This window comes from Diabrotica virgifera, chromosome 2 (genome assembly GCF_917563875.1).
Source record: "Diabrotica virgifera virgifera chromosome 2, PGI_DIABVI_V3a".
In the NCBI taxonomy this organism is placed as follows: domain Eukaryota; kingdom Metazoa; phylum Arthropoda; class Insecta; order Coleoptera; family Chrysomelidae; genus Diabrotica; species Diabrotica virgifera.
In genome coordinates this window covers 181,505,689-181,519,651 of record NC_065444.1, presented here as the reverse complement: position 1 = coordinate 181,519,651, position 13,963 = coordinate 181,505,689, and the positions used below count along the sequence as shown (strand labels likewise).

General features: G+C 31.5%; 1 protein-coding gene across 1 annotated transcript in view; it reads left to right on the top strand.

Annotated features, from left to right (window-relative positions):
* Positions 1 to 3,318: 3,318 nt before the first annotated feature.
* The window catches only part of LOC114326507 (equilibrative nucleoside transporter 1-like), a 37,583-nt gene continuing 26,938 nt past the window's right edge, over positions 3,319 to 13,963 (top strand). Inside the window, exons 1-5 of the mRNA XM_028274898.2 lie at positions 3,319 to 3,434; positions 3,491 to 3,629; positions 6,915 to 7,200; positions 9,488 to 9,720; positions 9,817 to 9,994. Coding sequence (XP_028130699.2) covers positions 3,528 to 3,629; positions 6,915 to 7,200; positions 9,488 to 9,720; positions 9,817 to 9,994 — 799 coding nt within the window. The 5' untranslated portion in view covers positions 3,319 to 3,434; positions 3,491 to 3,527. The remainder of the gene's footprint in view (positions 3,435 to 3,490; positions 3,630 to 6,914; positions 7,201 to 9,487; positions 9,721 to 9,816; positions 9,995 to 13,963) is intronic.

The following is a 13,963-nucleotide window of genomic DNA, read 5'->3' as shown; positions in this document are numbered from 1 at the left end:
CCTGGGTGATCGAGGTAATATTTTGGAATATTATTTCAATTAGCTGGGGTAGTCCATCGCTTACTTTTTTCACTGGCACCCAACGTGGGGCGTCTTTTGGTTTGGTACCATATTACGTAAGATACGATGTTACTAGATATATTCGAAATTCTAGTCGTGGCATAGGATCATAGGATATACTATGTCCAGTTATGTCCATTATCAATGTAAATAGACCATTAGGTATGTCCATAGTTATTTCCAGCATCAATGTAATAGACACCACTAATAGGGTCAACGCCAAAGGCATCAATTATCTCCAGCGCTTTTTGATGAGAAAACCCTTTTCTGGAACAAACAATACGTTACAATTCCAAAAGTTCCGATTTTGCTCCCATATGTTCCTAGCGTTACATATATGTAACACCAAAAATTAAAGGCATTTTTTACAAAACAAGGATAAAATTTCTAAAAATTTATATTATCAATAAAAAAGACACTAATTTATTCTCAATTGAAAACACTTTAAACAAAATATAATAACAAAAGAATAGTAAAAATATACTTACTCAAACTTGGGGTCCATTTTTACCATAAATAATAAACACTGTCATATAAAACACTCAACTAAATAAACAAGTTAGATCAAATACTCGAACCAACTACTGAAAACTAGTAAACAAGTGTCCCTTGAAAGTCTTGCATCATCATTTAGTTAAAATTAAAATCACTTCCCGAATTTAAGGCTTAGGATTTTAGAGATTCTTGCGTTACATATATGTAACGCTAGGAGCTTAAGGGTTTTAATTTTAACATACATAACTGAAACCTATAGCTAATATATTAATTTGTTATTTGGTGTTTAGCAAATATCTTAAAGAATTGTAATATGACGTCATGGGCAATTAAAAATTTTCATTTATACAGTGCCTATTAAGTAATAGACACTTAACACGTCATGACACGCACCATGTTTTTTTACAGAAGTAGAAGCCCTGCGGAATCCGTATAATAACTAATCCAGATTAAAATTAGCCAAATATTATTAAAATGTGTAAATTCTATTTCAAAAGACTTTTAGTATTCCGAATTAGAATTATTGGTATTGTTGTTACAGAGAAAAAAATACACCCCTTAGTAATTTGTCTCATCCGACTTATCAAGAATACACGCCCCGTTAGCAAAACGCCGCTAACATTTATCATTGGATATTTTTATATAAATATGTATTTTATAATAACTTAATTATATTATGTGTGATACACATCTTTATAAACTAAACAAAATATTAAGCGTACATACATACTTACATATTCGGTTAGTAATTTCATCTGCCAGGCGTTGTTGATTAAATTAAAAACCGATTAATGAATGTTAAAGAACAACTTCTGCAAAATACTTAAACGGAGACAAAGTGGTTATTAATAGAGACAGAAATAGATAAAAGTTAAAAAGAAATTCTGACACCAACCAGATACAAAAAGAAACAATGGATGACGGAGCAAATCTTAGAAATAATGGAAGAAAGACGTCAGCATAAAAACAAAGAAAATCAGATACGTAGAAGTCTGATTTTGCGTGAGAGTTTAATAAAACGGTAACAAATCAATTATTGAAAGTTCTGTCCAACAAAATACATGGGACGTTTTCGTAGTCTGACCTGTTCCACAATTAAAACTTCTCCTGTTCCAGTGTTTCCGTACATCAAATTTTGTCCGACTAGACACCGTTAACCCGGCATTGGTCGCTAGGTGGGTTGTTACGCGAGTGGTCGTGCGTGAGATTTTCTCTCACATATCCAACTTTTGCCTTTCTTTACAAAATTTTACAAAAAAGATGAGGTTTCATCAACGATAAAGCCATTTTCTTTAAAAATACAGGACGTTTTTCTGTTTTATTATTATTATTTTTACATAAAATGTGACTATTGATGCCGCCAATATTTAACATTGAAAAATATATGGTAAGTGGCCATCTACAACTAACCCGTGAAACAGAATATAGGATTTTCATATCATCGACGTCCACGGCGCCTTTTATTACATTATAAAAGGATATTACTTTAGGTTTTAAGGGGAAAAATAATATTAATTTTTATACAGAGTTGGTGACGCCGGTGGTCGCTTGATGAGAGAATCTCTCACATGAAGGGCACTGACTCAACAATATGGTGATACTAAGTAAACTGAGTCACTATCTGAGCGGACGAGTCTATTAGATTGTCGAGAGAGGATAGTTAAGAGACTAGAAGGAACTACAGCGCGTATAATTTCCCAGAAAAAAGTTGTGCGCAATTTTCTGAAACCGTGAGAGAAAATCTCATATAGCGACCACTGGCGGGTTAAGCTATTAACAAATTTTCAGCTTGCTATTAATCAACTTCTTTTGGTATGTATGTAGATTTAATGCACAATCCTATAAAAAATAAATGAAACTACATTGGACTTCTTATGAAAATTTGCCTCCATTTATAATATAAAATTATTACAATAAAAGCTTTTTATATCAGTGCTGGATATCCTTACTATCTCGCTTGATATCATCCCTGATATGTCAGGCTTAGAGACTATCCCTGACCCCCAAGAACGAAAAGTATATACTTTTGTTGTATCTTATTATTAACATTTTGGCCTGTCGAGAGAAGACGAGAGAAGAGAAATTCGAACAAATTTTAAGAAAAACGATAATAGTCAAACAGAAAACAAAGACCATTTGGAAATACTTATTGCTGATGCAAGGCTTAAAGGAGCAAAATCTTAGTCCAGTACTATTTAAATGCCTTCATTTTCTTCGAATCCTGAGAAAACTAATAAATATTTTTTAGAAATTTAAACGCAGAATGAAAGACAACATTATTACCGAGAGCTGAAAGATACTTAGAATAAACAAAAAGTTTATGTTGAATATTTGAAATTAAAAACTACACCAACTTTTCTCTTTTCTTTTCAGTCCTGCAACATTTTAAAATACTCGACACCTTCATATACTTAAGCTCGCTGCTAACTAAAGATAACAATGTCAGTGAAGAAATTGAAAGAGGAATAGTGATTGCCAATAATTGTTTCTATGGCTTAGGAAGACAGATTACCTCAAAAATACCTAGAAAAATTAAATTGGCTGTATACAAAACACTAATAAGACCAGTGCTAACATATAGTTCAGAATTATTCTCAGATATATATTTTCTATATTCAGAAATATATTTCCTCAGTATTCGATAAAAATAAATGCATTTAAATAGCATCGGACCAAGATTTTGCGCCTGCCCCTTAAGTGTTTTCTCAAATTTATCTGGATAAATTATTAAAACATACCCCGTAAAAAGAACAAGAAGAAGAAGGAGAAGACATTTTTTTGAAACTGTCAAAAATTGTCAATATTTATCATAATTTTTTTATTCAAGAAAAACAAACAGTTTTTAAGATTGTTGGCTGCAATTACTTATACACAACCATGTATGTCAATCAAAATTAGTTATTTATTTTATTAAATAGATTTTGTATGTTTTCAGAACATAACGCAAAAGGACATACATTTTGGGCCAGATCATGGAAGCACCTAAAGACAAATACTACCTAACGTATCTAACATTTTTAGTTCATGGAATAGGAATACTTATGCCTTGGAATATGTTTATCACAGCTATTGGAGTAGGTACATATTATTTATAATAAATTCCATTGTTTTGTTCGGGCTTCTCCAAGTTCATCTCATATTTTCCTTATTTTAAAGACGCTGTTCATTAGGTACATTCAATGTTTTGAAAGAAATGTTTATTAAAGTGCTTCCTCTATCGTTTCCTATTTGAAAGGTTTGACCACACCCAAGAACCGTAAGAGCCTTTTTAATGTCTTCATAAAATTGGTCTATTTCTTCTCCTTCGGCTGCAGAAGTGAGTGCATTCGACTCGATAAATTTTATTTTAAATTTACTTTTTAAGCTTGGAAACGCTTATAATGGCTGTAATATCTGAAACATTTATTTTATTTACCAAAAGCCTACACCACTTATCGAGTTGGCAGTTTCACCTATAGAATAAAGGACATGCCCTGTCTTTAGAATTATTCCCCTTGTTCTCTGATTTCGCATATTCCAATTATGTCCCAATTAACCTTTTCCAGCTATTCCAGAAGCTTCTCTTCCGTTGATATTCTTTTAACATTTTATGTAACAATTTACAAATCTCTTGAGTATGTATTTTCATTTTCGAATTGGTCTGAATGTCACTAGATTGTCTCCCACAGAATCCGTGAGACAGATTCTTATTATTATCAGTGTGAGATTCCGGACGTACCGTCTTTCTCACCTGGGGCAATTTTCTTTGAATTTGTGACATATTTAGTGTCCCCCATCATGCTTATGTAGTTATTCCATTTCTTTTTTCTAGTTAGTGTCCATTCGTTTATTCAGTGCACGTTACATTGTCATCTAACATCTTCACTCCTCTTTCTATATCCCTCAGCGTATTTCCTGTAATTTTTCTCAGTACTCTCATCTCAGTCTTTTTCAGTAGTTTTTGTGTTGTGGCTGTTCTTACACTGGCTTTATAAATTATTGACTTCATATCAGTATTAATATGTCGGTTTCGCCATATAATATGTAGTGTTATTAAGACATCAACTTAAATTAAAATAACTAATTAATTAACGTTGACCTAACTACACTGACGACGTTGTAAACAGAAACAGCTGTCTGTAGATTGTACCGGGTGTCCCAACAAGAATGGCCCTCGGCCATATCTCAGGAACCGTTTATAGTACAGAGACGGCGTAATTGAATATCAAAAACTAAAAAATCAAAATTTTGCAAAATTTGCCTAAAAAACGGGCACTGGAAATCCAATCATCGCATTCTTCATAAAATTTTGCGTATATTTGATTTCACAAGTTTAAGTCTAGCTTTGCAAATAAGAGGTGGGGGTGAGTGGGAACCTTGTTATGAAAAAATGGCTGTAAGTCCGGTTCTGCTAAATCGAATATTGCAAACTTGGTCTTGTTGAAAACAGCTCTTTTCGTAAATGTAAGAGTTATAATTTCGAAACAGCCTATTAAGTAATAAGCCAGCTAGAAGGCGTTATTTAATTATTTTCAGAAATCTAGTTTGCTTTGGAAAATATTAAATACAAGTATGCATTTTTAATCCTGTATTACAAAATTAGATAAAATTAGCAACAGGATAGCTAAAACCGCATTACGATACATTTTATCTGTCTCGAGATATCTTAAGAAACGTGCAAATTTTAAACCTAACCGTTACTGTCACCGGTAAACGAAGTTAAGGGAAGGTAGTGTGCTGTGGAAAAAAGAAAAAACCATTTTCCAGATCTCAACGTATATAGTTAATTAAAACAACAATAATACAAACACTATAAAATATAAGAAAGAAATAAAAACAACTACTTAGTGACGACTTAAATGTTCCAAGTATTGCCCATCATTTGTGATTCAAGCATTTACTCTTTCAACAGTAGATTGAACAGCAGTCTTAATTTCTGCTCTCGAAATGCTTTAAATGGAATTTCGTATTCTCTGGATCATTTTTTATTGAGTAGGCCTAGCTTCAAAAACAAGGTCTTTAATCCGTCCCCATACCTAAATAAAAGTGAAATACCAAACCCTCGCCACACCAAACAGTTAAATCTGGTGATAGTCAGGTAATTGGACCCTTTTTTTCGATAATGCTATTATTGGTGAACGCTATATAATTTTTTTAAGGCATGAATTGTCTCTTCTTCTGGAATATGTACCGCTTGCAGTTCGTAGGTCCATGTTGTTTCTGCACGATGATTGTCCCGCGCATTTTTCCAGAGTATTAAGAGATTTTTTAGATGAGTCGTGGAAGCCTATTTTTTGGCTAGCCAGATCACCAGATTTAACTGTTTTTTAGACTTTTATTTATGGGGCGGATTAAAGACTTTGTTTTTGCCGCTAGGTCGACTACTCAAGGAAACATGATCCAGAGAGTTGGAAACGCCATGCAAAGCATTGCGAGAGCAGAAATTGAGACTGCTGTTAAATATACTCCTAAAGAGTAAATATTTGCATCAAAAAGTATAGGCCACAATTTAAAAATTTTAGTCGTCACTAAGTTTTTATTTCTTTGTTTTATTTTATAGTTTTGTTTATCCTATTGTTGTTTTAATTAATACACGTTGATATCTAAAAAATGTTTCTTTGTTTTTTCCACAGCACACTACCTTTCCTTAACTTCGCTTACCGGTGACAGTAACAGTTAACTTAACGTTTGTTAGGATATCTCGAGATAAAAAAGGTATCAACATGCTGTTTTCGCTATTCTGTTGCTAATTTGATCTAATCTTGTAATACAGGATTAAACATGCATACTTTTATTTAATATTTTCCAAAGAAAACTAGATTTCTGAAAATAATTAAATAACGAATCCTAGCTGGCATATTACTTAATAGGCTGTTTCTAAATTACAATTCTTACATTGATGAAAAAGAGATATTTTCAACAAGACCAAGTTTACAAAATTCGATTTAGCAGAACCGAACTTACAGCCATTTTTTCATAACGAGGTTCCCATTCACCCCCACCTCTTATTTGCAAAGGTAGACTTAAACTTGTGAAATCAAATATGCGCAGAATTTTATGAAGAATACGATGATCGGATTTTTCCAGTGCCATTTTGTTAGGAAAATTTTGTAAAATTTTGATTTTTTAATTTTTACCCTCTAGCGGTAAACCTACAATTATGAAAATAATTTCCAGGATTTTCCCGAGGTAACTTTTGTTATAAATATTTTTTTCTCACAGTTGTACTATAAACGCTTCCTGAGATATGGCCTAGAGCCATTCTTATTGGGACACCCGGTACATGTACATCGCCTCTGAATCGAAATGAAACATAAATTGTTTTTCACTTCGCTTAACTAATTAATTAATTATAATAATACATGTTTTATATTTTTTAGTATTTTACACAACACAAACTGTCACCTTCATATATTGGATATGACTTTCCGTATTTACCGAAATTTATGCAATATTTAACATTTTGCTCCCAAATACCTGCCCTCATACTAAGTTGGCTGAATATTTTTGTGAGGATTAAAGGACCATTGACAATAAGAATTGTTTGCAGTATAGGGGTTGTTATTGTAGTGTTTATTTTTACTATATTTATGGCAATGCTAGACACCAGTGGTGCACCTCAATTCTTCTTTTGGCAGACTATGTTATGTGTCGTGATAATGAATAGTAAGTATAAAGACGCATTTAATTATTTAAACTCACCTTAATACATTGTGTTATTTAATCAGATCATGATAATCATGATCATAATCGTCACCACCACCGTCATCATCATCATAATCTGTACTACAATCGCAATAAAGATGCACTGAAAAAAAAAACAAACCAAGACATGTTCAATGTTACGAGGAACACTCTCAAAACCTAATTTACAATGTCTTTGCATTGTAAATCCCATACTCCGATTTACAAAGTTTATACATTGTAAATTATGATTCGGGAGTGCTCCTCGTAACATTCAACGTGTATTGGATTGTTGATTTCTAGTGGATTTTTATTGTGAATTTAAGTATAGTATTACAATATATCATATTGCAATATGATAATTATTGATTCCTTTAAATTCACTCTAAAATTAAATGGTACATTAACAGGCTTATTAAGCTTCCACTTTACAAAAGGTATTCGTACATTTACATCAAATCTAAAATCATACATATTATCCACGAGCTTCTTAACCAAGAGTGTTTGTATATCTAGTTGTATTTATCCATGCCTCCTAAGAATGTATTAAATAAGTACTTGAGGTTAAGAAATAAACGTTTTCTTTTGAGCTTGTGATTTTATCTATTAGCTTGTGGGAGAGATTCTGTATTATCAAAATTAGAGGCTAGCGTAACACTTTCGAAAAATGAGGTGCTCAGAGCAACAGTGGCCTAACCCCAAAAACAAAGTTTTGGGATAGTTTTGTATTAGTGTTTACATTGTGCTTATGGGATAGCGCTACAAATTATGTAGCGCCATTTAGTCAAATATAGAGGTAAGTTGTGGAGACCCTGGTTAATCCAAGGATTTAATGTTGCTGCTTTTATTGATACATTAATCTAAAAATGATCAATTTGTGGGTTAGGCCAGTGTTGCTCTGTGTGCCTCAAATATCGTTCGATTTTACAAAAGGTACTTCTCCATGTACATCAAATCTAGAACCATCTGATCCATGAGCTTCTTTACCCAGAGTTTATAGTATCTTATATAAAACACTTTGCTTATCTATTTTCCCGCAAGATTCCTGTTGATCAGTATTCACATTTTTGTATGTAAAATAATAAATATGTGCTGGTAAATAATTCATTTAAAGATACCCAATAGATAGCATGTCCAGAAATAACATAAAAAGTAGTACTCTAGATACTAGTGTCAAATAGTCGCAATTCTTCTGCGTCATGTACCATGTCCTTTCACAACGTTTGTTACCATCATAGGTATCTTAATTTTATTCACTGCCACCATAAATAGTCTCGATTGTTTTGCCAAAATAAAGCTAAAAATTATAATATTCGAATCAAATAAACTTTCAAGGGCAAGAACGGTTTTTAACAAAATGAGCGCCATTTTCAAAAGCCACAACATATCCCTAGGAGAATATCATGACTGCGGAATTTGAGAACATGGTATAAGAAAACTTCAGCGGAGCTGTTTCGCCGCAGCGAGTAAGGTTATGATTGTCAATATGATTTCCACCATCCGAAACAGATAGAAACCAGAAGAAGAAGAATCTTTCAAGGCTTAAATTGCTTCAATTAGTTTTGCCGATATTATTTTTTCATATTAATTTCCTTTACATTATTTTGTATTTATTATCCAAAATAATATTCAGTTTTCTGAGAAATGTATCCGTTAAAGTCCAACCTTTGACACCATACAAAAGAATAGGAAACATATAACATCATATAAACCTAATTTTCAATCTCAATGATATTGTTTTCAAAATTTCTTCATCTTGGTAAATGCAGCTCTTGCCTTTTCTAATATATTTTTTTATTTCTTTTCTGCTAATGGCCTAGTTCTCATTTAGATTATAACCAAGATAAGTAATAAGGTTGTTTTTCTCTATTGGCATTTTACTGACAACCATCACCTTTGTCTTTGTGGTGTTTAGCTTTAGGCCATATTCTACACACGATTTGGTAATGCTATGTTGAATAAAATGTTGAAATTCTTCGTAACTATTTGCAATTAACACTGTGTCAGAAGCGTACCTCAAATTATCAGTATTTACGGAATTAATTTTGATACAAAACTGAACACTGTCCACAGCTTTATTGGAAAAAAAACTCTTAAAAATGAAAATTAACTGGCGACAAAATGCAACCCTGTTTTACTACTCTTCGTATTTGAAACTTTTTAGAATTATCCCGGCCAATCCTGATGTTTGTGTCTTAAATGTGATTTTATATTAAATTAAGTATCAAAATTTTATATTGATCTCTTTTCTTGCGTGTGATGCTTTTAGGTGCCAACGGAGTTTACCAAAACAGCATATTTGGCATAGTAGCAAAATTACCTGGTAAATACACAGCAGCAGTCATTTTGGGAAACAATATAAGTGGAACCTTCGCCTCTTTGGTCAGCCTTATTTCGAAACTAAGTACTCCAAATCTAAAACTGGCTGCAATATGGTATTTTATTATGGCTCTGTTTGTACTTTTGTTGTGCTTCGACACGTATTTTGCCCTACCTCTTAATGTAAGTATCAATTAAAAATGGTAAGTGAGCATAGTTATTTAACCTTTTCCTCATTTTACACCAACATTTGTAGCTCAATCCCATATATTGTTTTAGAAATACTACCGGTTTTTCGATGAACATGAAAAGCAGGTAGAGCAGCAAGGCGTAAGTTCTAATAACGAAAGAGAAACACCTCCTTATTGGCAAATTACTAAGCAAGCATTTCCCCAGTTGGCAAATGTATTTTTAGTGTTTTTCGTAACGCTTGCGGTTTTTCCCGCCCTTCAAGCAGGTAAGGATCTATATTTAAGTAATAAGAACGAATTATTTATTTATTATGAATAGGGAGCGGATTTATATGCGATCAATTTTGATGAAATATGCGCATATATTATATGCAGTTAAAAATTACGAAATATGAGCAAGATATGCACAAAAATTCAAAAAAGGCGCATTTCGAGAAACCGCAAATTTTCTGTTCTATTCTATTCTAGGGGGTTCTTTTATACGGGGGGCGGCAATCTTATTTATTATCTTTCAAATATAATCATTATTTTTTATATATGCAATTTATTCACATTTTTTACAAAAACTGTACCCAATAGTTAGCTATTTAAAATAAAACAACAATATCACTATATATATCTTCGATTATAATTCACTACAATGTGTTTTTCCACGTTTTTTACGAGGAAACATTTTCTTTGATCAGATAAAATATTTTTATAACTTAAAATACTCCTTTCAAACATCAACAGAAGTAATTAAGGCGTATTTAAAAGAACTTGTTAAAGCCGAAAATTTTGCACCAAAATAAATTTCAAAATTTCCATAAAAAATTTCGCATATTATGTCCTCCAAAGTTTTAAAGCCGTTTAAAGACCGGATCTGATCTAAAGCATGAATATTTCAATTTCCGTTAGAAAATCGTAAAACTATTAAGGTGTAAATTCTCTTAACAGTAGGCGAATTAAAAGAATCACTAGAATTATAGGTACCTACTAAATTGGGATACAAATTGTACTAAATAAAATAAAAGTAAATAAAATTCGGATTTCCCGGTAAACCATCCTTCATCATTTTAACATCCTACAATCATTTTATAACGGCGTACTATAAGCACTTTTACTTTGTGTAAAGATCGGGTATTTTCTAAGAAAAAATGAAAAGGTAGGAAATGAACTAGACTCTCTTCAGGTAGTTCTCGAATTAATAGATACGACAGCCTGTGCGGAGAAATATTAAAATTTTGTGTCGAATTAAAAAATTTAATTTTTTTTTGGACTTTAATGTTTCTAAATATGCACAAAATATGCATGTTTCTTTAAAAATATGCAAAATTTAGTAAAGTTCTCAAATATGCGAAATATGCATGCAATATGCATTTAGCATAAAATCCGCTCCCTAATTATGAATGTAATATAAAGCTTAATTTGCAAATTCAAAATAATAGATAAGAATTGAAAAAATTAGCCTATATGTGTCCACTGCTGAACGTAGGCCCCCCGTAAAATTTTCAACCTATCACTCTCCTCAGCTTCTTACATCCTTTTTTTGGTGACGCCCTTTATATCATCCGTCCATCTAGTCGTCTAATCGCCATAAATAATTAACAATTAACAAATGTAAAATCCTTTATATACAACTATTAAGAAAGACACTTTTAAATATTCCTAGACGAACCAATTAAAGAGTTAAATGCAATATAAGGAGTCTTACTCATATCAGCGCATTACTAAAGGAGGCAATATTTGAAATCGAAACCATAGTCAAGAGTAATAATTATCAATTACAGCTCAAATAATATATTGTCTGTACAAATGAAAGTAACATCCAAATTATACAAAGATATCAGAATAAAGTGTTAACACGTTGACGGACAGAATGTCTATAGACGTCTCCATCCCATCGATATAATGTGACACAGCGTCTATAGACGTCATTTTTAAAATAGCGAGTTGTGACAAAAAATCTGTATCAAAAAGTGTCACATTACATCTATAGATGCTAATGAAATGTTACACGGTGTCCATGGTCGTCATCCACATGTTTACAAAAACGGTTAAAAAACTCATTGTTTCCATAAACTGTAAGCGGTAGAAGAAATTCAGCAATTTCCCTATTTAGTCTAGTAAAAGAAAATTACACTACATGTAAATCAAAATGTAAATTCGTACAGATTAAAACAAATTTTATATCAAAGTTTAGGTGGGTACAAAAGACATTTTCAAGAAAGTATCCAAATCATACAAGGGGATCATTGTTTAAATAATTAAAAAGTGGTCATTTTTGCATAAAAATTACTTTTTTAACTGCTGAGGTCATCCAATTACTAATGAAGGCCTATAGGATTGTTTTCTTTAAAGTTGAAGGGTAAATCTTTCACATAAGACTGACTAAATTAAATTTGGCCCCTATTTATTTAAATAAATATACATAAAGCTTTAAAAACAAATTTACACAAAATTATTTTTAGCGTTTTAAATAAGCACTATAAAATATCTTATTTTACAAGATAAGTTGCGCTGTTATCAGTATTAATTAAAAAAAAATTGGTGCAAAAATATTTAATATTTTTTGAGATATTGAATTTGATTATTAAATATTACTCTATTTTCAATTGCAAAAACGCGGTTGTTGCCAAAGAAATATTCTTCTTCTTTAAGTACCGTGCCCAAATTTTTAGGCGTGGGTAGCTTCCATAACAATTTGCCGATATCGGCAAATATTAACCTGTATTAAATCTTATTATTTTTATTTTTATGTATATTTTCGACAAATGTATTGATAAATTCAAATTTCAGTTAAACTTCCCCCTAAAATGGAATTTGAAAATTATTCAAATTTGTTTATAATTTGTTTTTTTAATAGCGTCGTGGGGATTAAATATTTTGAAATGCGGTTTCGATAATTGAGTTTCTGGGTATTTTTCACTAATTAACAAATTTTTTTGTCTTTATTTCCTCTTCTTTTTTTTTCTTGGAATTATATTACTAAGGTCCCTTTTTGGGTTAAGTTTCATTAAGAATGTCGAATCTTTAAGTTGTAGATTCTAGACCTAAAAATAATAAGATTGGTCTAAAATCACTTAAATAAAATGTGAATACTTACTGAGTTACAGGGTGTTTTATTTAAAAATAAAAATTTTTTACCAAGTACTTTCAAACTATTTGACGTATCCTTATCATACTTGACAGAAAGTGTGAGTACTATACAGTCAACTAAATTGTGATAAATAAAAGTTTCTAGCTACCACCAGAGGCGTACGACAGGGGACAGTTAATGGTTGACCCTTCCCAAATTTTACGCCACTGAGGGAATTACTATTTTAGCGAAATTTTTCGATTCTCCAATACTTTCTATGTAAATAATATACTCCTTACTGGTAACGATTAAGTTATTAGTTTTGGAGATATTGGACGTTAAAAATGAAACGGCGCTAGTTATTTTGATTTATTCATTCATTCGTTTTAAACTTACAATATCTCTCAAACTGATGACTTTATCGATACCAATAAAGTTATTTACATAAAAAGTATTGGAGACTCGAAAAATTTCGCTACAATAGTAATTCACTCAGTGGCGTAGAATTTGGAAAGGGTCAATCATTCACTATCCCCTGTCGCACGCCTCTGGAACTAGCTAGAAACGTTTATTAATCACAAATTGGTAGGGTGCATAATAGCCACACTTTCTGCTAAGTATGATAAGGATACGTCAAACAGTTTTAATGTACTTGGTAACAATAGTTTTTAAATTTTTAAATAAAACACCCTGTAACTCAGTAAGTAGCCACATTTTATTTAAGAGATTTTAGTTAAATCTTAATATTTTTAGGTCTAGAATCTATGACTCAGAGATTCGACATTCTTAATAAAATTTAACCCTAAAAGGGCCCGTTGTAATCTAACTCCAAGAAAAAAAAAAGAAGAAAAAACGACAAAAATTTTTTGTTAATTAGTAAAAAAATCCCAGGAACCCAATTATCGAAACGGCACTCCAAAATAATTAATCCTTGCGACGTTATTAAAAACAAAAATTATAAACAAATTTGAATAATTTTCAAATGCCATTTTAGGGGGGAGTTTAATTGAAATTTGAATTTATCAATACATTTACCAAAAAATTACATAAAGATAAAAGTAATGAGATCTTAAGCAGGTGAATATTTCTTTGGCAACAACCGCGTTTTTGCAATTGAAAATATAGTAACATTTAATAAACAAATTCAATATCTCAAAAAATATTAAATATTTTTTGA